Raw genomic sequence first — 27296 nt, 5'->3', positions numbered from 1 at the left:
AGTAATAATAAATGTTTACTGAGTCACAAATCAGCAAATTATAATGATTTCTGAAAGATCATGTGACAATGAAGACTGGAGTAATGGAGTTTTAATAAATTTCAAAATATATAAAAATTGAAAAAAACATTTTTTTAATAATATTTCATAATATTATTGTATTTTTCTATGTATTATTATTATTATGTTTTTATTTTATTTTATAATGTTTTGTATCATTCATTAACAAAATATTTAAAAAAAACATTCAAACCGCAAAAAAATTCACAGACCAAACCTTTGAATTACTTGAGATATATTAAAAAAAAAAAATGTTTTATAAATGTTAGATAAAATTGAGCCTTTCCCTTTTAAATCCCCTGCATCTCAAGTTTTCCTTCCGAGAAAAAGACTTCACCACATACATCTTTAAAATGCACTCAGATTTACACATCTGCATTCAAACTCTTCAATTTCAATAAGAACTCAAATGTTTGTTTCATCAGAAGTCAATTTATCTTGGCTATTCTCATTTTATAGCTCTATAATTCTTACTGTAGAGCATGTCAACATTTTTCCTCTCTGTCCAGAGGTTGTCAGCAAAGTTGATTCACAAATAAAACACAACTGAGAACTCCATCAAGTCTTCTGAGCAACAAGGTCTTGTTCTGCAGATCCCTTGTGGATGCTATAGACAAAATATTTTTACATATGGTTTAAATATAGACATCCATTGACTGTTACCCCTTATTCTGTCTGCAATATGTTTCTTATACTCTTTTTTGTGACATAGTGTATCATTTGTGAGAGGAATTGTCACCCCTCTGAACCTTCAGAGTAAACAGCACAATCGTCTACAGACTTCAGTTTGGCAACACATTTCAGAAACTCCAAACAATGTTTTTAATCAATGGAGGTGACAGTAAAGGCCACTGCTCATCTGATTGATACTGCAGTTCCTTGAGTCATGTTTGCCATGGTTTGGCCTTACATTTAGAGTGTCATCTATCAGAAGGTGTTTGTGTTAGCAACTGTTCTATTGCCTAATTGTTCGCACATGTGTGGGGCTGCTTAGATTGGGCATATGTTGATAAATTAGATATCGTATATCAGTCTGAATGAGATGATGAATTGTGGGTGAAGGGGTGAAGCGAGATGCATGACTCAAATGTGACTTTGATTATAAAACCAATGCGGCTACAGATCACCCAAACACAAACACAATCAAAACATGCACGTCCCATTATGAGCCAAATAATGACTATTAGAGGCTTTTGATTCGTGATTAGTGTTCTATTGAAATGAAATGGAGTGAAGCTAAACAAAAATCTAGGCTAAATGTTGTTTTTTTGTGGTTGTACTGTTAGGCTCTTCTTGTACAGGATAAAAACATACAACCAAGTACACAATCAGTGCTGTAGCAACAAACACCACCTTCGTAAGTAATCTACACAATCTCAGAGGCCAAGCTAAAGTCTGACCTCTCTCTCTCTCCCACACACACACACACACACACACACACACACACACATACACCTTTCAGGTTAAGATGTCAGTGGGAAGAGAATGTTTCAGGACTCAGCCAGCACATCTGGTTCTGCACTCGGGCCTCAGCGGAGCGGCTTTAACTGACAGACAGAGGGCCAGGCGGAGGTAAAGTGGGCCCTGGGTGGGGGTCGAGGAGGGGACAGCTACGGTTTGGCCAGGGGACATGACTCCAGTTGACACCTGAGTCAGACTTCTCAGTGAGAAAGACCTGTCCTCCAGGAATTGTCTTCCCACAGGAATACTCTACTGTTCCCATGCACCCTTTACTCTATAACCCCAGAAATCCTAAAAACAGTAGCTATGGTTGGAATTTAAATGTTGTATATTTAATTGTTTGGCTATTTTGTTCTTTCTTATAGTTCACCCATATAGTCAGCGTTTTGACAAATGCATATCAATTTATAATTCATGTTATTCTCAAGTTCTGTAACTGGTTACCATTGAATTATTTCTGACAGATTTATTTTGTAAGCAGCCCAACACTGTGTCAAATGCCTTTTTTGAGTACAAACATTTAAAGTACCCTCAAAATAATAATTACACAAGTACCATTTGTGTTTATACAAAATTATGTTTAAAAACTCTTTGGATGAACTAGTATGTCACATTATGGTGCATTGCATTTTTTGTAGACTAAGACAACCCACAGTATTTCTACCTCACACTTTTGACACGCTTATAATAAAACATCCCAATCATTTTTGTCAGATGGTGCTTGGCAATCTGATACTTATACAGTACATCAACCAGCATACAAATGCCATGCATCTATATTATGTTAGCTCAGATGAAAGCCTGTGGTGAGAATCTCACACGGATGAAAAATGTTTTTGCCCTCTGTCTGCAACCAGATCTGACAAGGCCAGAGAAGAGAGGAAGTGCACGCGGACCAGTCTCATCACATAAATCTCACGTGCTGACCCCTAAAAAACAGGGGGGAAAACTACAGAGAGAGATCTTTTCTACAACCTGCCATGACAAAACAGGCATTTTTTCAGACGGCATGTATCCTCTTCATTCAATGTTTTATTAATTTATCATTGCTCTTTACATCTTTGGTTTTGGTCAAATGTGAGGCTGTTGGTTTATATCTCAAGAGTCTCCCCAGAAAACTAGTCAAGGCGTTTTTTAGAGAAATAAAAGATGAAAATGTTATAATGTGAAAAAAATAAATAATAATTGTTAGTGACAGGGTCATCAGATGAAGAAGCTCAGAGCAGCCCGTGGCTATGTGAAGTTCATTTTAAACAAAACACTTCTGACTGTTTGCATAGCAGGCCAAGACAGATATATGAGATAGCCTTTACATGTATTAACGATGTAAACAAGATCTTCTGAAAGTGAGCAATAAGAAGAGTGAACTCTTCATATACACTGCAGATTTGTTTTCACAGTGATGAGTGGTTTTAAAATAACATTAAAGAACCAAAGCCCTCTGAGGGGAATATTTTATTGCTCCGATTTTGCTCTTTCTTCGTTCAGGAGGCTTCATTTGTTTCTTTGAAGTCGAAAATTGTTGTCTCAGATGTTTCTCCTATAAAATCCTTATACGCATATGCATTATACAATAAAAAGACACAAACGTCAACAAACCGAAACAGCCGTTAACTTGCTAACTGAATTATTTAATGAGATAGATTGCTTTTGTTTTGTATTAGTGTGTATGACATGTTACACCTTCTATATATTAGTATTTACTTCAGCTTGTGGAAAGGCCTTGATTCGTTAGGTTTCTCTTTACCACCTGTGTTATGGACGTCAGTTTATGTTAAAGGTTCAAAACGGATTTTAGTAGCAGTGTGACTTTGCTAATTCTCGCGATTTTCTTTCCCACGGGTATCGCTGTAAAACCGCAGTTACTTGGTCAAGAAGACAAGATGCGAATTTCATTGGACCTCACATCTCGAGCTGTCGGCAGCCATGTTAGCATTAGCCACATCCAATTACGGTTCTCTCAGCGAATCTCTTTTCAGGCCGGAGCATGTGCGAAGACCCTCTGCAGTCACTGAGTGAGGTAAGAAAACAAACCATTGGCGTTAATGGCCGTGAGCCACAGTCCCACGACTGTATATTTACTTATGTCAACTTCAGACGCTGGACACTAATTACATCTATCACGACGATCGGTCGCAATTACTGCGCCGAATAAACACGGTGACAGGTTCACGTCCAGTCAGAATTGTCATTCAGTCGGCTCCTGGAATCATTGTTATGATTGTTATATGGCATTAGCTAATGGTAAAAATCAGCCGAGACCATCCAGTATGCCAGCGCAGTCCAACCTCAATAGGGCGAAGCATTTCTTAATGAAAAAGTAATCTTGAAAAAATCACAGTGCCTAATTTTTTCAGTGCCACACAAACAAGTCAGAGGGGGTGATGAACGAGCGAGCTCTGCGCAGGGTCATCCATCACCTTCGCTGTCCGTTTGCCAGCAGGAACGTGACAGGAACGGTCAAATAACGTTTAGCACACGGGACCCGGTGTTGGGGGGGAGATTACTACTGTCAGGGCCATAATGGATTAGCCTAGGCCAGCCAAGTGGCAGCCAATCAGAAGCCAGCGGCTGCATTAGCATAGCTATCAGAGGGCCAGCCAGTCGGCAATGGGGCAAACTTGATTGACAGATGGAGGTGGCCGCCCGGCAGACATGCAGCCAGACTGAGGCCAAACAGAGAGAAGCCAATTATGGAAGGATGCAAGGACATTCATCATTCAGTTAGACACCTGTCCGGCCCTCACAAAGGAGAGAACCTCCATCCCTGCGCACAGAAGATGCTCATTAGATTGGACTGGAGGAAATAAAGGAAACCGGTGGTTCATTGTCAGAGCACAGTGCAGTAAGACAAATGGAGGGCCGGACTGAACACTGACGGCTGGCAATCCACAGATGCGAAGACGCATAAATGGAAGACCCTCACTCTTCGCATTTACTCTTTTGTTTTACCCTGTAGGCATCTCTCTTTCAGTTTCATTCATCTGCATCCTCTCTAGCCTAACATCCTGCTCTCAACAAAAGAGTTCCTACTCTGTGTTTTTATCAGGGGAGGTATTTCGAGGGAACTTCATGTAGGTCTAACCATCAGCCTGCCCTTCAGTTGTTTGTAACGCTGTGAGTTCACACCTAACGTCAGATGCCTCGACACAGAGTGATGATACAATTTAAGCCGCACCCCCAGCAATGAGGTGAGTTTGAATGACGGGTGGACTGATGCAAAACTGTATGTAATTCAGCTTTCCCACAAATATGCTGCTTCCATAGCTTGTGCCGCCACTAAATCCAATAAGTCTGATTAATACAACTACTCTTATGTGGGTTGGATGAACTAAAAAAAAAAAAAAAAAAAAGAAAATCATTATTTATGATTTTTTTTTTTAAAGAAAAAAATTAGTTTAGTCACTTCGTGATCTTTCTTATTTTTGGGAGAAAAAAAAGAACAGTAATAAAACTATTAATAACATGGGGGGGGGGGTTGTCCACCAAATCACTGTCATGTGGTGAGACTAGAAAAGTCATGTGGTAAACCTATCATACAAAAACATGACTTGATCTCTTATTTATTTATTTTTTATTTTATTTTTTATTTATTTATCATAATTTTTTTTTTTTTTAATTATTAAAATTAATTTATAACTTAAAATGTCAACATATTCATGATGATATGACTGTCCTGATATTAGAATTATGAAAATAGCCTCAGTAAAAGGGTGACATTATTTCAGGAAAACCTTATTTAGCAGTTTGGCATAATATTTTATTATTATGTCTAAAAAAATAAATAAATAAAAAATAAATATATTTTATAATAAGGCAAGGTGGGTTCAGGTTATTTAAAAAGGAGTGATAAGCCCCACCAAAAATTGTAAAATATATATGAATAAATAATTCATGATATTTGTACATTGAAAATGTACCCTGGAAATATATATTTGAAAACTTATATATATATAAATCTTTAAAATGTGTACACTCACATACACATACAGTATATAAGTGTGTGAGGAAAATATGTTCACTTTCTACTCAATAGTTACACCACATAACATTTTTAGAGTCATTAAATGTAAACTTCTCTTGAAAATGGTAAGGAAAATGGGGGGGGTTATTATAAGAAACCAACAGCAATAAAAAAAAGTAAAAATGCTAAATCAAACAAACACACAAAATTTGTTAAAACTTGGCACATGACTTTTTAAAAGTGATTTAAGTGATTCTCACCTGAAGTCTCATGTTTCCTTTTCTGAGCCACAATTAGAATAAGCAGTACCTGTTTATTTAATTTATTATCAGGTACAGACAGGTCTTAAGTATTGTTCTGCAATTTTGATGACTGCATTTCCCAACAACTACTATAAAGAAACACTTAATGCCGCTGCACATGCGTTCACGCCGACAAGAAACATTGTTCTTTCCTCAAAATTGATTCTAGAAGATTGATCTTGTCTGGCCGGCCAATCGGTTTCTCATTGGGGTCATGCCTCATTGGTGTGGGTTCCACCCCCTCCACTGATAAGTCCTCCGCTGCAGAGAAATTAACAAACGTTTGACATTTGTTCCACGTCCCATTGCTCAATAGCCAAGGCTGAGCACATGTTTAATCAACATTCATGTCCCCCAGGGAGCTCTGAGCTGCTTGCATCATCACCCTCTTCCACATTACCAGCCTGTTCCCGGTGCACCATGGGATTCCAGGGCAGACAGTTGGCACACACGAGCTGGCCGAGGGTGAATCCACATGGGATTTCCATGTGGGGGTAAATATTGTCTTTTCACTCCATACTGTACTGAAGAACAAACTACACCCAGGACCCATGTGGTTTGATTGAAACTCCAATGTTCTGCTGGAGCAAATGTCACTCACGCATGAGCGCCCTGGTCGGAGCCCATGCTGAGAAAGAGCTAGCATCAGGAGGATGATGGGATATGGTGTCAGTGCAGAGATGTTCAGCATTGCGAGAGGTGCATAAGCAAATAGGGAAGGGAGTTAAATACGGACAGCAAGACAACGTGGGCAGATCGATGCTCAACATTTGGACGACGTGAGTTTCTGTCATTTCAGAACAGCTTCGAGGAATGAATGACAATGCTAGTTCATAGATGACTGGAGACCAGGATCAAAGCTGTTCAAATTAAAATAAGCACCATGGGATGTGCTCATTAAGTGTTTGCAGGTTTCTTGCTTACTTGAAAAAAAATTAAATTATGACAGCTGAATCGATTTACACTTTAGAATTAATGGAATATTCCAACAGTATGAGAAAATGTAACTATTTTACAAGGTGGCAATGTGATTAATACGAAATGATTAAATTTTTAGAAAAAGAAAAAAAGCAAGCATAAAGATACACCCCAAAACCATCAGTGGAATGTAAGTGGGTTTTACAAAAACATATGAATGAGCAAAAGTATTATTTATGTTCTGAGGTGCGAACAATAAAGTAATGTGTTGCAACTATCATGAAAAAAAAAGACTTAAACTCCTGTGTGATGAAAATGTTTTCATTTATAAAATATAAATTAATTGTAATAGTTTTTAGGACATAAAGTTAAATTGACAGGGTGATCCAACTGTCCTGTCAAGTTTACACCATCATGGACATGGATCTAATGAGAAAACTTAATTATTTTACTGGGTGGAATTTTTATTTTTTTTTTATGAATTTGTACGATGTGAATCCTACAAAACCACTGGATTTAATTTGAGGAAATTTAAATTAAAATGAAGGTCTAACCCAAAATATGTCAGTGGGGTGTAAGTGGGTTGTACGAAAGTGTATAAATGTGAAAAACATTAACAGCAAACCAGTTTTGTTAAAAGCGCTATTAACATTGGAAAACCTGTTGTCCACCAAATCACTGTCATGTGGTGCAACCAACAAAGTCGTGTGGTGCAACCTAATTGCAGCTGTGTGCGGAATTATCTTTCCTGTGTGGGTGGTGCTCCGGTGCAGCTCCAGCAAAGATGAATCTAATGTCATGAGGTCAGTCACCGGTGTGGATATTTACTGCACTTTGCAATCACAGATTCTAGCCTATGTCTTAAAATATATGACCCAAATAAGAATTTTTGAATCTGAACAAGTAAATAACAAGTCTGCCACGTTTGTTCTGACCAACCGAGGAAAAAAACATTACAATAAATCGCATTATATGATGATTTATGATCAGTTAGCTCATATCACATCAATGTGCAAATTATTATTATTGTTCTACTTTATTCTCAAATTATTAATGCTAACAACATCAGCATTGCGTGATTATGAGTATGCATTAGCATGTAGATTTCAATTTCTGTACAGTCGAATTAGCTAATTATGCTAATTATGCTCTCTTTAAAATACAAATATTGTGTAATCCTAGGCTACCTGTAATCAGAAGCATATTTAAAACTGCAAAATAATTTCATGAACACACAATTCTTTCTGGATAAGAATCTGCCATCAAAATATATATTTAATTATTCTAGCTGATGTGAGAAAAGGCTATACAATAACCGCAACCTGCAGGATCTTCACATGCCATAGCCTAGTAGCGGGGACAACTTCTTCATGTTTACAGAGATGTGACACAATGACGCAGCAGCATGCTCGAATTTCCCACGAAAACCTGTACCACTCAAATTAGAAAACATTATTAGAAGCTTACTCTTGAGAATCACGCTAAAGTAAGGCAATAGTTTTGAACACTGGCTGGTTTTGTACTTGCTCAAATATTGATTTTGGATCATTTTTTTACCAAAAAAAAAAAAAAAGAAAAGTCACAGGCTGCAGCTTTAATCTCTTCTGTAATGAAATCTTTATCATTTCTTAATTCAAATGAATTGTAAACATGTTAGGGCATTAGGTCAAAGTTGTCAGGTTGGTACAACTGTCCTGTCCGATTCACACCATCAAGGGTACATCCTAGAATAAATACATACACTCATGGAATAACCTGACATTATGATCATAGGAAAACATATGAATGAGATCACAGGCATTCGCAACAAATTTACCAAAACATAAAGAAGTTAGATTTGCCATTAGAATGTGTTGTTACAGTTTGAGGTTCACAGATACATAAAAGTGCACAATTGCACATCCAGAAAATTGTTCCACGCTTCACAATAGCATATCCGTACACACACACACACACTGAGGACAGGCTATGGTAATTCAGCTCTCCATGTGGAGAATTACATCAGTATGGGTGTGCGGTGCAGATCCTGTATAAGTGGATGTGCCAGAGGATGATGAATGACTGAGTAAATACCCAGCATCCCAAGAGCCCTGATACAACCAGCCCAAACCCCCATCCATCTGAGCCTGGTCCGCATCACCTCATTTGTCAAGGAAAACCATTTTCTGTGCAGCCGAGCAGCCAGTTTGGGGTTACCGCTCTCTCCCTCTTGTTCTTATTACAACCGAGGGGATACGTGGAGGTCTCGTGCACTTCTTAGGAATTCCTTTCATGATTCTACGCAGCGTTTTTGTAAGAAATTCCAAGAATTGCATTTTTGTTTAATCGGTAGACATCCCTTGGTCCCTATTTATGAACTTGCTTTTGCCACTTCAAAAATGATATAGGTCTGCAGGTGCTACTATGCTGTGTGTGTGTGTGTGTGCAGGCTATAGGGTAAAAAAGAGAGAGCAAAATTAATGCAAATAAATCTAAATAATAATAACAACAACTGCACGAAAACTAGCTTTTTCACATTTTAGTTAGAAAATGAAAGCGGCGCTTGACCCTGCCAAACTCACCCCCCACAGTGCTGTGGGTTTGAGAATGGTCGCCACTATGTTGCTGTGTGGTTACCAGGGCGGGCTGGGTGGTTGCTAGAATGTTCTTGGTGGTTTCTAGGTTGGTTTCTAACCCATATCTGAGTCTCTATGATTCCAGTCCATCTCACGTTTATCGTGTAAAAACAGGATATACTCATTTTATTATGGATCATTTTCACATTAAGCAAATTTATATGGAAACCATAGTAAACATACATTTTATTTTCCCATTTACTCCAACAGCAAAACAGAACATCCACTAGTGCGTTTTCGGCAATTTCCAAAAGAGGAAAAATAGACAGTTTGCACCAGAGAAAAATTCTGAAGATTTTTTTATTTTTTTTATTTCAGTGTTAGAAATATACATAACATTTATAATAAAAAAATTGGACGATATTTATTGCGGAAATGTTTCATTGCATTTTTTGTGAAAAGTCTAAAAGTAGGCTAATTGGCTAATAGCACACCTATTTTGAAAAATGCCCAAGCATGTAATAGGCTACTGTTGGTTTCCTTCCCGAGTACCACTAATGACATGACTTGAATTTACATTAATAAATGGGATCCACTGCATTTTAATGTAATTACCAGGAAATAATGATGACTCTCCTACAGTCTGTATGTATGAGGTCTTATCATAAAGCCCGGGTGTGTGTGAATGGTATTTAGGCTCGAGCTCGACACAAGCGCAGAGAGAAACAAAGACTGAGAGCCGTCGTCATTAATCTTAGTCAGTGGCCGGTGCTGGCGCAATCTGCATGACCGGGGCAGTGACAAATGCCACTATGTGACTGCAGCGTCCAATCTCCCCAGCTTCATCTCCCGTTAATGTCACATCCATCAGGCCCGAGCCGCTCGCGCCACGTCGCAGAAAATTAAACTGCTTACAGATAAGGGGCTAATTGCATGGACAAGCGCGCGGTGATGGGGTGGTTGCACAAACTGTGCTCTTCTTTAGTGCGACTTCTTTGAAATATGCACCCCCTTTTCTTGAGGGTGGTTTAAAAACAGGACACATTTTAAAGCAATATTGCATTATAACACTGTGAACTTTAAAAAAGAATAGCCTACCTTAAATATGGCAAGTAACATACTTTTCGGTTAAAGATTTACATTATTTTCGGCAAACTAAAGAAATTACACGGCGTATATTACTGTGCCCAGGAGAAGTATTTTAATTTTTTTTTTTTAAAGAAGATTTTAATGTTTTAAAATTGTATTCTATGTCCGGGATGAATATCAAAGGATACAACTGTATTTATTTAACTAAACACATTATGCAAGGTTACACACAAAGCTGAACTACATTGCTTTTATTGTCTGCCTTGATCTGTGCCTGCCCTACAGCTTAACACTGCTATCTAGTGGTGAAGCTCTGTTTATGAGAATTAGCCCTCTGTAATTTCAAATAAAATAAAATAAAATAATTATATGTATAGATCTACTGAGCACGAATACTTCCTTAATTGCAATTCACAAAGCCCTTTCAGTACTATTTTTTTCTTCATATTATGGGAAAGGTTAGTCACTGCTAAATTTACGGTTGAAATTTTTGAAATAAGGACATACCATTAAAGAATCTATTTCGATGTGGAATCTATTTCAAAACAGAAACAGTCAAGAATGCACTTTATAGATTTATGTTAAAATATTTTGCGAGACATAGGTTTCATTAAAGAATTTTGTTTTGTTTCTTTCTCCCCATCAGGACTTCACACCCCATCCCGGTAGGTGGCGGAATTTCACAATAACCTGTTGCCAACCGCCACGAAACACGAAAGAAGAAGAAGTAGCGAATGTTGTGTTCGCCGAAGAACATTTTCCAGGACAGAACTGTAGTTAAAGAATTGTTTCCTGTGTTTATGTAATTACGTCGGAACCCTGTCATTGTCTGTTTCGAACACAAACGTCGGAAATTATGACAAATTGAGGAAATCGTCTCTCGACTTAACATCACGAAATTCCTGCGGATAAGGTGTAGTTATTGCTATACCCATTCTTACTTTCATTACATTTCATTAAACTTTAAATATGTTAATACTTCACTATTGACAAACATATGTTGTGTATCCTATCTATTTATCTGTCTGTCTGTCGAAATCAATTAACGTTATGGTTTTAGTACAAATAAAACAAACAAACAAAAAAGAATAGTAAAAGAAAGCATGGTTACTATGGTAAAACCATGGTACCCACAAGTAAACCATGGTTTTGCTACACATTTTGCTACAAAAAAATGGTGCATTTGTTAGACAAATGGTAAGCAATACGCCAAAAACATGGTTACTGCACATTTAAAAGCATGGTTAATTTTAATTATTTATATCTTTCCTTACCATTCTTTCTTTCCTTCCTTTTTTTCCTCAGGTGAATACGTTTATACTGCTCGTTCAGGTTGGTTATATTTTTAAAAAAAGAAGAAAAAAAATGATCACAATTAAATGAGTGGCTTAGATTGGCAGATGTCTGAAATTACTTAAAATGGACAGAGCAAATGGCTGCACAGATACTTTTTACAACCCACTTATGATGGATAGGCTTTCCTTGAGAACTAGGTGTCCCAGTCCTGACATAAAATCTGATAAATAAAAGGTTGATAACAATACAAATGGGTCTGTACTTTTAAAAACCAAAGTATTTAAAGTATTGTCCTAGATGTGCTTAAGAATGGATGCACTGATATTGTTCTGTCTTTGCAGTGCGTGAAGAGAATGCTTAACATTTCAAGCCAGATGTCAGCTAAGGTGCAACTTTCCCTTGTAGATGAAGGAGGTTTGGCTCTTCAAACTGGACTGACTTCTGCTCATTCTTCAAAGTATTCAGATGGTCAGTGGATGGAGAAAAAACAGGAAAATGATAAGGCACAAGAACCCATTGTCACAACACGAAATGAGGACAATGATGTAAATGCAAAGCTGGTGAAAACTAAGAATTCTAATGGAAGCAAAAGAGTTCATCAATGCCCTATGTGCCTTAAACGATTTTGTGCACCATCTAAACTAAAAAGACATTGTCTTATTCACACGGATCAGAAGCCATTTCAGTGTTCCATATGCTGCCGTGCCTTCAGAGAACGCTCTCATCTAAAAGCACACATCAGAACTCACACTAACCCTTCATCAGCAGATGCTGTCACAACTGCCGTAAAAAGGATTTTTCCAGTATCCAAGTCTTCTGATCGCATGTGTACTCTTCAACTCAAAAAGAAAAGTGGCTATCAGTGTGAAATATGCTTGAAGAAATTCAGTTTCCCCTCAAAACTAACTCGGCATCTATGTGTTCATTTTGACGCCAGGGCTTACACTTGCACAATCTGCAGAAAATCATTCAAGCAAGCCTATTATCTCCATAAACATCTCAGGGTACACAGAGGTAAAAGAAACGGTGGTTCGAAGTTGTGTAGCATCCCACAGAAGCATGGGGCCAAATCTCCAATACCTGGAGCTTTTGAATGTACAAATAAATGCAGACTAGATGGTGGTCATGTGTGTTTAACTCCAGTATTAGACTCTTTAGAGACCAAAAAGCATGAAAAACCTGAATGCCGAACAGTTTCTTTTAGTAATGCTGCAAAATCTGAAGAAAATGATGTGCAAGTATCCTTACAAGATGGAGCTGAAGATTCTGCTACAGTGCACCAAGATCAAAATATGGTTAAGAATATGTTGAATCAAAAACTGAGCGGTGGATGCAGTGATTCAGGTGTATATTTGCATGTTTCCCTACTAAATGAACAGAGTTCTGCATATTCTTCCAAACCTTCAGAGAGCCAGTGGATGGAGGAAATCCAAGAGTCTGAGGAGGAACAAGAAGCCAGCTTCACAACACAAAATAAGGACAATGATGGACATTCAAAAGTGTGGCAAAGTAAGAATTGTAATAGAAGCAAAAGAGTTTATGATTGCCCTGTGTGCCATAAACGGTTTGGTGCTCCATCCGAACTAAAAAGACATTGTCTTATTCACACAAATCAAAGGCCATTTCAGTGTTCCATATGCTGCCGTGCCTTCAGAGAACGCTCTCATCTAAAAGTACACATCAGAACTCACACCAATCCTGAGAAGAGGACACTATCACTCCACGGGTATAAGGAAAACAGCGTGACCTGTAATCTAGCATCTAAGTCTAAGTTAAAACCCTCTCCAAAACAACCAACTGCTCAAGACGATACCAAATCAACAGATAAAGAATTGTCAACAGTGCACCAAGACCAATATATGGTTACAGAGAATATGGTGTCTCAAAAAATATGTGGTGACTGCAATGATTCATGTTTACATTTGCCAGATTCTTTTCTAAATGAAGGAGGTTGGGATTGTCACACTGGATGGAGTTCTGCATATTTTTCCAAACCTTCAGAAGGCCAGTGGATGGAGGAAAACCAAAAAACTGAGGAGCAACAAGAAGCCAACCTCACAACACAAAATAAGGACAATGATGTACATTCAAAAGTGTGGCAAAGTAAGAAATCTGTTGGAAGCAAAAGAGTTTATGATTGCCCTGTGTGCCGTATAACGTTTGGTGCTCCATCCGAACTAAAAAGACATTGTCTTATTCACACAAATCAGAGGCCATTTCAGTGTTCCATATGCTGCCGTGCCTTCAGAGAACGCTCTCATCTAAAAGTACACATCAGAACTCATGATGTCCCTGTGAAGAGGAGAACACCATCACTCCAGAGCTACAGAGACAACATAGTGTCCTGTAATCAGGCTTCAAAGTCAAAACCCTCTCCAAAATTTCTAACTGCCCACAATGATACCACTTCAAAAAATAAACAAAAGTCAACCGTGCAGGAAGATCAAAATGTGCTTACAGAGGATATGCTGTCTCAAAAAATATGTGGTGACTGCAGTGATTCAGGTGTACATTTTCCAGATACTCTTTTAATTGAAGGAGGTTGGGATCGTCACACTGGACAGAGTTCTGCATATTCTTCCAAACCTTCAGAGAGCCAGTGGATGGAGGAGATCCAAGAATCTGAGGAGGAACGAGAAGCTAGTGTCACAACACAAAATGAGGACAAGGATTTAAATGAAAAAGTGTTGCAAAGAAAGAATTCTAACGTAAACAAAAGAGTTTATGATTGCCCTGTGTGCCATAAAAAGTTTGATGCTCCATCCGAACTAAAAAGACATTGTCTTATTCACACAAATCAGAGGCCATTTCAGTGTTCCATATGCTGCCGTGCCTTCAGAGAACGCTCTCATCTAAAAGTTCACATCAGAACTCACACCAACCCAGTGAAGAGGAGGACACCATCACTCCAGAGCTATAAGAACAACAGCGTGACCAGTTTTCTAGCATCTAAGTCAAAGATAAAACCCTCTCCGAAATATCTAACTGTCCAAAACAACGCTAGTTCAGCAGAAAAACTACAGTCTGCATCTCACCAAGACGACAATAGGGTTACAGAGATTGTGGCATGTCAAATTATTAGTGGTGACTGCAGTGAATCAGATGGATATTTAGAGGACTCCCTTCTAAATAAAGAAGGTTTGAAACTTCACACTGGATTGAGTTCTGCATATTCTCCTAAACCTTCAGAAGGCCAGTGGATGGAGGAAATCCAAGAATCTGAGGAGGAACAAGAAGCCAGTGTCACAACACAAAATGAGGACAATGGTGCAAATTCAAAAGTGTGGCAAAGTCAGAATTGTAATAGAAGCAAAAGAGTTTATTATTGCCCTGTGTGCGGTAAACGGTTTTGCGCTCCATCTGAACTTAAAAGGCATTGTCTTATTCACACAAATCAAAGGCCATTTCAGTGTTCCATATGCTGCCGTGCCTTCAGAGAACGCTCTCATCTAAAAGTACACTTTTCAACTCACAATATCCGTGAGAAGCGAAGAGCACCATCAATCCAGAGCTATAGAGTCAATAGTGTGCCCTGTTATCAAGTGTCAAAATCAAGGTTAAAATCCTCTCCAAAACAAACAACTGCCCAAGATGATACAAAGTCAACAGATAAAGAAAAGTCAACAGAGCACCAAGATGAAAAAATGTTTATACAGAATATGGCATATCAAATTATTAGTTGTGACTGTAGTGAATCAGATGCATGTTTGCAAGACTCCTTTCTAAATAAAAAAGGTTGGGATCGTCACACTGGGCTGAGTTCTGTATATTTATCCAAACCTTCAGAAGGCCAGTGGATGGAAGAAATACAAGAATCTGAGGAGGAACAAGAATCCAGTGTCTCAACACAAAGTGAGGATGATGTAAATGTGAAGGTGTTGCAAAGTAAAAAATCTGATGGAAACAAAAGAGTTTATGATTGCCCTGTGTGCCGTAAACGGTTTGGTGCTCCATCCGAACTAAAAAGACATTGTCTTATTCACACAAATCAGAGGCCATTTCAGTGTCCCCATATGCTGCCGTGCCTTCAGAGAACGCTCTCATCTAAAAGTACACATCAGAATTCATGATGTCCCTGTGAAGAGGAGGACACCATCATTCCAGAGCTACAGAGACAACATAGGGTCCTGTAATCGACCATCAAAGTCACAACCCTCTCCAAAATTTCTAACTGCCCACAATGATACCTCTTCAACAAATAAACAAATGTCAACCGTGCAGCAAGATCAACATGTGCTTCCAGAGGATATGCTGTCTCAAAAAATATGTGGTGACTGCAATGATTCAGGTGTACATTTTCCAGATACTCTTTTAATTGAAGGAGGTTGGGATCGTCACACTGGACAGAGTTCTGCATATTCTTCCAAACCTTCTGAGAGCCAGTGGATGGAGGAGATCCAAGAATCTGAGGAGGAACAAGAAGCCAACCTCACAACACAAAATGAGGACAAGGATGTAAATGAAAAAGTGTTGCAAAGAAAGAATTCAAATGTAAACAAAAGAGTTTATGATTGCCCTGTGTGCCGTAAACGGTTTGGTGCTCCATCCGAACTAAAAAGACATTGTCTTATTCACACAAATCAGAGGCCATTTCAGTGTTCCATATGCTGCCGTGCCTTCAGAGAACGCTCTCATCTAAAAGTACACATCAGAACTCACACCAACCCTGTGAAGAGGAGGACACGATTCATCCAGGGCTATAAGGACAACAGCGTACCGTGTTATCAAACATCCAAGTCCAGTTTAAGACCCTGTCTAAAATATCTAACTGTCCAAAACAATGCTAGTTCAACAGAAAAGCAACAGTTAGCAGTTCACCAATATGAAAATATTGTTACAAAGATTGTTGGGTCTCAGATTATTAGTGGTGACTGCAGTGAATCGGATGCATATTTGGAAGATTCTGTTTTAAATAAAGGAGGTTTGGATCTTCAAATTGGATTGAGTTCTGCATATTCTCCTAAACCTTCAGAGAGCCAGTGGATGGAGGAAATCCAAGAAGCCAGTGTCACAACACAAAATGAGGACAATGGTGTAAATTCAAAAGTGTGGCAAAGTAAGAATTATAATGAAAGCAAAAGAGTTTATGATTGCCCTGTGTGCCATAAATGGTTTGGTGCTCATTCAGAACTAAAAAGACATTGTATTATTCACACAAATCAGAGGCCATTTCAGTGTTCCATATGCTGCCGTGCCTTCAGAGAACGCTCTCATCTAAAAGTACACATCAGAACTCATGATGTCCCTGTGAAGAGGAGAACACCATCACTCCAGAGCTACAGAGACAACATAGTGTCCTGTAATCAGGCTTCAAAGTCAAAACCCTCTCCAAAATTTCTAACTGCCCACAATGATACCACTTCAAAAAATAAACAAAAGTCAACCGTGCAGGAAGATCAAAATGTGCTTACAGAGGATATGCTGTCTCAAAAAATATGTGGTGACTGCAGTGATTCAGGTGTACATTTTCCAGATACTCTTTTAATTGAAGGAGGTTGGGATCGTCACACTGGACAGAGTTCTGCATATTCTTCCAAACCTTCAGAGAGCCAGTGGATGGAGGAAAACCAAGAGTCTGAGGAGGAACGAGAAGCTAGTGTCACAACACAAAATGAGGACAAGGATTTAAATGAAAAAGTGTTGCAAAGAAAGAATTCTAACGTAAACAAAAGAGTTTATGATTGCCCTGTGTGCCATAAAAAGTTTGATGCTCCATCCGAACTAAAAAGACATTGTCTTATTCACACAAATCAGAGGCCATTTCAGTGTTCCATATGCTGCCGTGCCTTCAGAGAACGCTCTCATCTAAAAGTTCACATCAGAACTCACACCAACCCAGTGAAGAGGAGGACACCATCACTCCAGAGCTATAAGAACAACAGCGTGACCAGTTTTCTAGCATCTAAGTCAAAGGTAAAACCCTCTCCAAAATATCTAACTGTCCAAAACAACACTAGTTCAGCAGAAAAACTACAGTCTGCATCTCACCAAGACGACAATAGGGTTACAGAGATTGTGGCATGTCAAATTATTAGTGGTGACTGCAGTGAATCAGATGGATATTTAGAGGACTCCCTTCTAAATAAAGAAGGTTTGGATCTTCACACTGGATTGAGTTCTGCATATTCTCCTAAACCTTCAGAAGGCCAGTGGATGGAGGAAATCCAAGAATCTGAGGAGGAACAAGAAGCCAGTGTCACAACACAAAATGAGGACAATGGTGCAAATTCAAAAGTGTGGCAAAGTCAGAATTGTAATAGAAGCAAAAGAGTTTATTATTGCCCTGTGTGCGGTAAACGGTTTTGCGCTCCATCTGAACTTAAAAGGCATTGTCTTATTCACACAAATCAAAGGCCATTTCAGTGTTCCATATGCTGCCGTGCCTTCAGAGAACGCTCTCATCTAAAAGTACACATCAGAACTCACACCAATCCTGAGAAGAGGACACAATCACTTCACAGGTATAAGGAAAACAGCGTGACCTGTAATCTAGCATCTAAGTCAAAGTTAAAACCCTCTCCAAAACAACCAACTGGTCAAGACGATACCAAATCAACAGATAAAGAAAGGTCAACAGTGCACCAAGACCAATATATGGTTACAGAGAATATGGTGTCTCAAAAAATATGTGGTGACAGCAATGATTCATGTTTACATTTGCCAGATTCTTTTCTAAATGAAGGAGGTTGGGATTGTCACACTGGATGGAGTTCTGCATATTTTTCCAAACCTTCAGAAGGCCAGTGGATGGAGGAAAACCAAAAAACTGAGGAGCAACAAGAAGCCAACCTCACAACACAAAATAAGGACAATGATGTACATTCAAAAGTGTGGCAAAGTAAGAAATCTGTTGGAAGCAAAAGAGTTTATGATTGCCCTGTGTGCCGTAAAACGTTTGGTACTCCATCCGAACTAAAAAGGCATTGTCTTATTCACACAAATCAGAGGCCATTTCAGTGTCCCATATGCTGCCGTGCGTTCAGAGAACGCTCTCATCTAAAAGTACACTTTTCAACTCACAATATCCGTGAGAAGCGAAGAGCACCATCAATCCAGAGCTATAGAGTCAATAGTGTGCCCTGTTATCAAGCGTCAAAATCAAGGTTAAAATCCCCTCCAAAACAAACAACTGCCCAAGATGATACAAAGTCAACAGATAAAGAAAAGTCAACAGAGCACCAAGATGAAAAAATGTTTATACAGAATATGGCATCTCAAATTATTAGTTGTGACTGTAGTGAATCAGATGCATGTTTGCAAGACTCCTTTCTAAATAAAAAAGGTTGGGATCGTCACACTGGGCTGAGTTCTGTATATTTATCCAAACCTTCAGAAGGCCAGTGGATGGAAGAAATACAAGAATCTGAGGAGGAACAAGAATCCAGTGTCTCAACACAAAGTGAGGATGATGTAAATGTGAAGCTGTTGCAAAGTAAGAAATCTGATGGAAACAAAAGAGTTTATGATTGCCCTGTGTGCCGTAAACGGTTTGGTGCTCCATCCGAACTAAAAAGACATTGTCTTATTCACACAAATCAGAGGCCATTTCAGTGTCCCATATGCTGCCGTGCCTTCAGAGAACGCTCTCATCTAAAAGTACACATCAGAATTCATGATGTCCCTGTGAAGAGGAGAACACCATCACTCCAGAGCTACAGAGACAACATAGTGTCCTGTAATCAGGCTTCAAAGTCAAAACCCTCTCCAAAATTTCTAACTGCCCACAATGATACCACTTCAAAAAATAAACAAAAGTCAACCGTGCAGGAAGATCAAAATGTGCTTACAGAGGATATGCTGTCTCAAAAAATATGTGGTGACTGCGGTGATTCAGGTGTACATTTTCCAGATACTCTTTTAATTGAAGGAGGTTGGGATCGTCACACTGGACAGAGTTCTGCATATTCTTCCAAACCTTCAGAGAGCCAGTGGATGGAGGAGATCCAAGAATCTGAGGAGGAACGAGAAGCCAACCTCACAACACAAAATGAGGACAAGGATGTAAATGAAAAAGTGTTGCAAAGAAAGAATTCTAACGTAAACAAAAGAGTTTATGATTGCCCTGTGTGCCATAAAAAGTTTGATGCTCCATCCGAACTAAAAAGACATTGTCTTATTCACACAAATCAGAGGCCATTTCAGTGTTCCATATGCTGCCGTGCCTTCAGAGAACGCTCTCATCTAAAAGTACACATCAGAACTCACACCAACCCAGTGAAGAGGAGGACACCATCACTCCAGAGCTATAAGAACAACAGCGTGACCTGTTTTCTAGCATCTAAGTCAAAGATAAAACCCTCTCCAAAATATCTAACTGTCCAAAACAACGCTAGTTCAGCAGAAAAACTACAGTCTGCATCTCACCAAGACGACAATAGGGTTACAGAGATTGTGGCATGTCAAATTATTAGTGGTGACTGCAGTGAATCAGATGGATATTTAGAGGACTCCCTTCTAAATAAAGAAGGTTTGGATCTTCACACTGGATTGAGTTCTGCATATTCTCCTAAACCTTCAGAAGGCCAGTGGATGGAGGAAATCCAAGAATCTGAGGAGGAACAAGAAGCCAGTGTCACAACACAAAATGAGGACAATGGTGCAAATTCAAAAGTGTGGCAAAGTCAGAATTGTAATAGAAGCAAAAGAGTTTATTATTGCCCTGTGTGCGGTAAACGGTTTTGCGCTCCATCTGAACTTAAAAGGCATTGTCTTATTCACACAAATCAAAGGCCATTTCAGTGTTCCATATGCTGCCGTGCCTTCAGAGAACGCTCTCATCTAAAAGTACACTTTTCAACTCACAATATCCGTGAGAAGCGAAGAGCACCATCAATCCAGAGCTATAGAGTCAATAGTGTGCCCTGTAATCAAGCGTCCAAATCAAGGTTAAAATCCTCTCCAAAACAAACAACTGCCCAAGATGATACCAAGTCAACAGATAAAGAAAAGTCAACGGTGCACCAAGATGAAAAAATGGTTATAGAGAATATGGCATCTCAAATTATTAGTTGTGACTGTAGTGAATCAGATGCATGTTTGCAAGACTCCTTTCTAAATAAAAAAGGTTGGGATCGTCACACTGGGCTGAGTTCTGTATATTTATCCAAACCTTCAGAAGGCCAGTGGAAGGAAGAAATACAAGAATCTGAGGAGAAACAAGAATCCAGTGTCTCAACACAAAGTGAGGACGATGTAAATGTGAAGGTGTTGCAAAGTAAGAAATCTGATAGAAACAAAAGAGTTTATGATTGCCCTGTGTGCCGTAAACGGTTTGGTGCTCCATCCGAACTAAAAAGACATTGTCTTATTCACACAAATCAGAGGCCATTTCAGTGTTCCATATGCTGCCGTGCCTTCAGAGAACGCTCTCATCTAAAAGTACACATCAGAACTCATGATGTCCCTGTGAAGCGGAGAACACCATCATTCCAGAGCTACAGAGACAACATAGTGTCCTGTAATCGAGCATCTAAGTCAAAGTTAAAACCCTCTCCAAAATTTCTAACAGCCCACAATGATACCACTTCAACAGATAAACAAAAGTCAACCGTGCAGCAAGATCAAAATGTGCTTACAGAGGATATGCTGTCTCAAAACATATGTGGTGACTACAATGATTTAGGTGTACATTTGTCAAAAAGTACTAGCCCTTTAGAGAATGTTGAGAATAACAAATCAGTTTTGGGTCTGACGCATAAAACTGACATCTTGCTTGATGGGAAAAAGGCATTTGACATTGTGCCTTTTGGCAAGGTGAGTGACTGTCCACCCAAAACTGACTCATCTCTCCGTCATTGTGCTCCCGAATCAAGAGCTGAGGAAAAATGGGAACATTACATGGACGATGTTGAAGATTTCTTTGTGGACTCTGACACTGTTGTCACACAGTGTGTTCCTGGTTCTCACGAGCCCAGTTCTTGTCAGTATCAACAGAATCCTGATGTTCCCAGAATCCCAGAAGTTGTTGTGGAGCTTGAGGACTTTGAGGAACCAGGTGAATGCTTTATCAAAACATCACATGACCTCCCCTTTTGTCGTGACTGTAGTCGGAGTTTCCGCACGGTTAGGAACTTGTATGCACATAATTGTACAAACGGATATCCTGAAGGTGAAGTGAAGAAATCCCACCAGTGTGACATTTGCTTCAAATTCTTCAGCTCACCATCCAAATTGAAGAGTCACTATGTTACTCACACGGGTCAGAGGCCGTTCCTATGCACACAGTGTCAGAAGTCCTTCACACAGCCCCATCATCTAAAAACACACATGCTGTCCCACAGGTAGAATGGTTACTCAAGGGTTGTCCAAAGATATGACCAAACCAAAAGGGTTTTCAATTGTATTTCAGTTGTGTGTTATAAAGTTTTATGCAGTATGTTTGGCTTTCAAAGTGCCCCAGTATGGATTTTTGAAAATTACCTTTCATGCAGTGTGTAACACAGCTTTAAGTGATTAAAAAGACTGCAGTTTTAAATCTGAAAGTGCATTGTGTATAAAGTTATTGTCTCTCAAAAGAAAATGTCAACTCTGAATCATTGAAACTGTCCTTTTAAAAACGAATCCCAAGCCATTTCATGTTGATGTCAACATGAAACATTAGAATATTGCCCGCCCACTTTTCCCCTGGTAACGCTGTACACAAAGCAGCACTGCGCTCACAAACACTGCTTTGTCAGGCATTACAGGCAAGAGGAAATCGACCAATCACCGCAGATAAGCGTCATGCAAAGGAGGGGTTTGGAAAAATCAATCATTGAGCAAATAAGATATAAATAAATGCTAATTGTAGCATTTAAATGAATTAGCAGAGGCTTTTATCCAAAGCGACTTACAGTACATTCAGGCTATAAATTTCACCAGTATGTATGTTCCCTGGGAATCGAGCCCATGACCTTTTGCGCTGCTAACGCAATGCTCTACTACTAAGCCACAGGAACACATTATTATAAGACTGAAAGTGTTTTTTGAGCTTGCATGCATGTCAACCTGTTGTCAGGGACTCCCAATGCCAAAATATGAACATTTCATTACCCATAATAGGGGGACTTTAATATTTATTTTGTATTTCCTGTTACAGTGTACATATAGGCTATTTCAAATAAAACATGAATGTGTAAATTTAACACAGAAATTTGCGGATTCATTTCCCGAGTGGCTGTTAGATTTCCTTTTTTTTTTCTTATTCTTCTCTTTTTAATCTAATGCCTATTTAAAAAATGGGGGGGGGGGTGACAGTTAAGGAGTTAACAATAAATAAAGTAATTGGCTGCACTTTAAGAAATGTGCATCACATGTCAATATAACAACACTAAAGTGTTGCATGGCATCTGTTTTCAATTTTTCCGTCTCAAAAATATTACTCAGTAGGGCCCATCTGTCGTTTTCAGTACTTCTATGTATAGCCACTAGATGGTGTAAGTCCTCCACTGCAAATGTCTATTGCACGGAAATGATATGACATTATGGCTTTTAAAAAACTACCAATCAGGTTAGCACACTATGGCTGACATTAATGTATCCTGATAGTCTTAAGTCTAATAGCACATTTCATACAAGACTTTTCAACCTAACCTCTTTTTGTAGACTTCTGGAGTCCTTCAGTAGTATGGAGGTAATGGAAATTAAAGTAGAGTTTAAGTAGGAAACTATATATAAAAAAAAATCCTATGGTTAATTTTAGTGTCGATCTATCCAAATATTTCCTGAAAAAAAGAAGAGTTTATTTATTTATTAAATTATTTTTACTTCAGCAACCCAATGCCCAATCATATTGTCTCATTGCTAACAGGAAATCACTCCATGTACCTGTAAGTTTTATTCAAATTAATTAAGTGTTAGCTGTACTAGGGAACAAGTACCTTACCTGAAACACTAGCCTCTGTTATGCCAAGTTTGAATTGTATTAAACTAATTGGTTTCATTAAAAATATAGTTGTTTTTTTTTGTTGTTTTTTTTTTTTCATGGGGTTCCCAAGCTAGCATTTCAGTTTTCCATAACATATCTTATGAGAGACTGTATCAAGTTTTGAGTAGATGAAGCTTTGTTTTGACCTGTGAGGAGCCTTTATTTGGATCAAACAGGTTTGTCCCGGAGGTGGAGGAAATTATAGGGAATTTTGTACAGTCCTCATGTCACAAAATTAATAATATCAGAAAATCATTGTCACCTCCACTAAACGTTTATTCCTAGAGGAGGTGTTTGGTTTAGCATGAGTATATCAAGGTGTCTTTTTGCCACTCAAAAGTTTTGGAATAGGCTACTGCTTATTCAGATAGAGAGAGAGATAAACAATCAGCCAACGTAATCCTTCAAAAGATACTTTAAATATCAAATGGCAGGTCATAAATCTGCTGTGAGTAAATTAGTGAGTTAGTCAGCATTCATGTTACATTCATTCCAGGTCACCCTCAGATTAAGCTTTGTTCTCATCATTTACATTTCTCTTGAGGAGGTCAACACAAAGTCTAATCTCTATCTGATAGGATCATCAAGTCATTTAGGTCAAATACATTGTTAAATGTTGGCTAATGATGTTTGTGGTGAGACAAGGATTTTGTTTATCTTGTCAAATATATCCACAAATGCTTGTTCAAGCGCCATAATTTCATAGTCACGTATTGCTTTTCTGCTCTTTAATGCATGACCCAGACCAATAAGAGGATATTGCCCTGCCAAGCAGATGAGCATTAACAAGCAACCCACAACTGACAGGTCATTAGAGCAACAACAAAAGCTTCTCTAATACTATGCTGATTCTGATGTTAGTGTGTTTTTGTTTTCTGTAACTATATGGTGACCCATCTAGAATCTGTATATTTTAAAGCTTAACTGTAATATTTTCAGTATTAACACACCCACTGGTATCCCACTTGAATATGCAGAACCGATCCAAAAGTAGCCAAAGCCGTTCACCATTTTTCTAGTTTGAGTGTCCAATTCATAAATTAATATCTTAATGAATTCATTGAATAGGTTCACAAAACAATTCAGAAATCGACCTAAACTAGCCCAAGCTGTTCTGGACTTATTTTAATGTATTAGTAAATTATGTAGCTTTTAAATTGCTTTGTGTTTTTTTGTTTTTGTTTTTGTTTTTTTATCATGGATGCAACAAGCGAAATAAAATCCAAAACAGTAATATGTATATGTATATTTCAAGGATAAAATGATGGCAAAATAGTCACTGAATCAATTTTGGAAACTTCTTAAAATAAGAAATTAGAAAGAACCAGTTCCATTTGTTTATTCTGCCAACAGAGCAACAACAAAGCTTATTTCCGAGTGCTTCCCATGTCAAAATCGTGGCAGCACACCAGTTATTCTTGTCAAACACACCAGTTATTTTTCCAATTCATGTTGACACCTGGTGTCTTGTTTCGTCAGACCATTTGTGCATCAGTGCAAACAGAGTGAAAGGTTAAGATCCATTTAAAACAAAAGAAGTGATAGCCAACACAGTCTTTTTTCCTCTTCTGTGATTGAAGTCAGCAGCTGAATATGGTGAACCTCTTGTTGAGAGCAGTTGGTACACTCGGCTAAAGACTAAGCACTGCCTGCAGCATGGATGAAAAAAAGCAATAAAATGTCCATTGTTTAGTTCTGAAAATTATCATTTATATTTTTGTCTTTGGAATTAATGTCTTCAACTTTAGCACAGCAAATCATTAGGTGCTACAGGACTGAATTGTGTGAACATGTCATTTATCCCATACTATATCTGAGCACATTGAACTGGCTGTCCAAAACCAAAAAATTGTAACCTTATCAGGCAGCGTCTGAAGGTATGATACTTTGATGCAGATCTGAATGTCTTTACATTTTGAATCTTCTCAAAATGAAAAGTTGAAACTTTTTAGACCAGGTTTAATGCTTATAAATTCAGAGCTTCTTAGTAAAAAAAAAAAATCCCTTGAATCTGAGTTTTTGTTAAATGCTCTATTGAACTAAAATCCCTAGAGCTCAGATGTTCTCATTTTCCTGTAGTGTTTGCCCATTTGTGCATGCAGGTTCAAGCGCTCTCTCTGTGATGTGAGGATCTCCTTTCAAATCCCTCTATCCCTTTTTCATTCCAACAATGGCAGCTCAGTGTCAATAAGACTTTCCAAAATAACCTCAGACATTGAGGCAGAGGGCTGCATGTTTTTATTATGAGCCAGTAAAAGATGTCAGCAGAGTACATCTCTCAGCGTGGCTCTGCCACACTCGGTTTAAGAAGCGGTGAAGGTTTCAAACTCCCTGCAGGCAACAGGATTCCAGCGGTTTAATTTTGTTAAGTAGGCCCATTCATGCAAGGATGCTTGTAGATCACAAAAATTATATAAAAAATAAATGTAAATAATGAAAAAAGAAAGTAATTTAAAGTAAGTGTTAAATGACTGCCTGGTAGCAATCTAAAACTTTTGCATAATTATTACATTTCCTAATCAGTTGTTGTGCTATACTAACTCACATGTTCTGGGTAATTGCGTGGAGTATGTGGTTACAAAAGTTCTGAGTGTCATAGATACAGTAATGGTTGACCATCTCGGAACAGTCAATTGCTGCTTTTCCACTGCATGGTGTAATTCAGCTTATTACAGCTCGGCTTGGCACAGTTTGCGTTTCCACTGCAGTTCAGTACCGCTTTAGAGTGGGCGGCATTATTTACATGTCATTATACACTGAACGAAATTATAAAAGCAAAATGTATTCTATTCTATTTGTATTCTAAAAAAAACAGCTATGTGTACTGCGCTAGACTAACTGAGACTTGTCATGACACTTGTATACTGTTGTTCTCTTGTTGGTCTGATAAAAGCATCTGCTAAGTGATTAAATGTATATGTAAATGCAACACTTTTGTTTTTGTCCCCATTTTTCATGAGCTGACCTCAACGTTCTTTTTCTGTGTACACAATAGGCCTATTTCTCTCAAATATTGTTCATAAATCTGTCTTAATCTGTGTTAGTGGGCATCCATCCACCTCACAGGTGTGGCATATCAAGATGTTGAGGCCACAATAATTTAGGCTGGCCACAATAAAAGGACAATCTAAAATGTCCAGTTTTATCACACAGCACAATGCCACAGATGTTGCAAGTTTTGAGGTAGCGTGCAATTGGCATACTGACTGCAGGAATGTCCAAGAGAGCTGTTGCCTGTGAATTGAATGTTAATTTACATAAGCCGGGTCCAAAGATGTTTCAGAGAATTTGGCAGTACTTCCAAACAACCTTACCACCAGGGGCATAAATTACATGGGGAACATGAATTTCTGCACAAACATCTCCATCTCAGGGAAGCTCATCTGCATGCTTGTCATCCTCATCAGGGTCTCAACCTGACTGCAGTCCGTCATCATAACTGACTTGAGTGGGCAAAGCTCACATTCGATGGAGAGGTGTTTTCTACACGGATGATTCCCGGTCTTCACTGTACAGGACAGATGGCAGACAGCATGTATGGCGTTGTGTGGGTGAAGGGTTTGCTGATGTCAACGTTGTGGATCGAGTGGCCCATGGTGGTGGTGGTGTTATGGTATGGACAGGCATTTGTTATGAACAACGAACACAGGTGCATTTTATTGATGGCATTTTGAAGGCACAGAGGTACTGTGATGACATCCTCAGGGCCATTGTTGGGCCATTCATCCACGACCATCAACTCATGT

At 38.6% G+C, this 27296-nt stretch overlaps 2 protein-coding genes across 2 annotated transcripts; both read left to right on the top strand.

Annotated features, from left to right (window-relative positions):
• Positions 1 to 12910: 12910 nt before the first annotated feature.
• Positions 12911 to 17518, top strand: LOC113037962 (zinc finger protein 770-like). The gene is made up of 6 exons (XM_026195272.1): positions 12911 to 13324; positions 13919 to 14936; positions 15967 to 16100; positions 16626 to 16701; positions 17137 to 17282; positions 17375 to 17518. Exons 1-6 carry the CDS (start codon positions 12938 to 12940, stop codon positions 17516 to 17518), a joined length of 1905 nt encoding a protein of 634 aa, XP_026051057.1. The 5' UTR covers positions 12911 to 12937.
• Positions 17519 to 18290: 772 nt separating this feature from the next.
• On the top strand, positions 18291 to 22173 carry LOC113121128 (zinc finger protein 770-like). Its single transcript, XM_026291371.1, has 2 exons — positions 18291 to 19247; positions 20436 to 22173. Exons 1-2 carry the CDS (start codon positions 18393 to 18395, stop codon positions 21927 to 21929), a joined length of 2349 nt encoding a protein of 782 aa, XP_026147156.1. The 5' UTR covers positions 18291 to 18392; the 3' UTR covers positions 21930 to 22173.
• The last annotated feature ends 5123 nt before the right edge of the window (positions 22174 to 27296 follow it).

This window comes from Carassius auratus, chromosome 20 (assembly GCF_003368295.1).
Source record: "Carassius auratus strain Wakin chromosome 20, ASM336829v1, whole genome shotgun sequence".
Classification (NCBI taxonomy): domain Eukaryota; kingdom Metazoa; phylum Chordata; class Actinopteri; order Cypriniformes; family Cyprinidae; genus Carassius; species Carassius auratus.
Note: the sequence above shows the minus strand (reverse complement) of the source record. Positions and strands in the feature narration are given on the sequence as shown.

Excerpts from the sequence above, each read along its gene's own strand:
- LOC113037962 (XM_026195272.1), top strand. The coding sequence starts at position 12,938 with ATGGTTAAGAATATGTTGAATCAAAAACTGAGCGGTGGATGCAGTGAT. Across the intron at positions 16,101-16,625 it reads CACAAAATGAGGACAAGGAT|TGGATGGAGGAAATCCAAGA; the intron begins GTAAATGAAAAA and ends TCAGAGAGCCAG. Across the intron at positions 16,702-17,136 it reads AAATTCAAAAGTGTGGCAAA|GAGGTTGGGATCGTCACACT; the intron begins GTAAGAATTATA and ends TTTTAATTGAAG.
- LOC113121128 (XM_026291371.1), top strand. The coding sequence starts at position 18,393 with ATGGAGGAAAACCAAAAAACTGAGGAGCAACAAGAAGCCAACCTCACA. Across the intron at positions 19,248-20,435 it reads GCTCTCATCTAAAAGTACAC|TTTTCAACTCACAATATCCG; the intron begins ATCAGAATTCAT and ends CTAAAAGTACAC.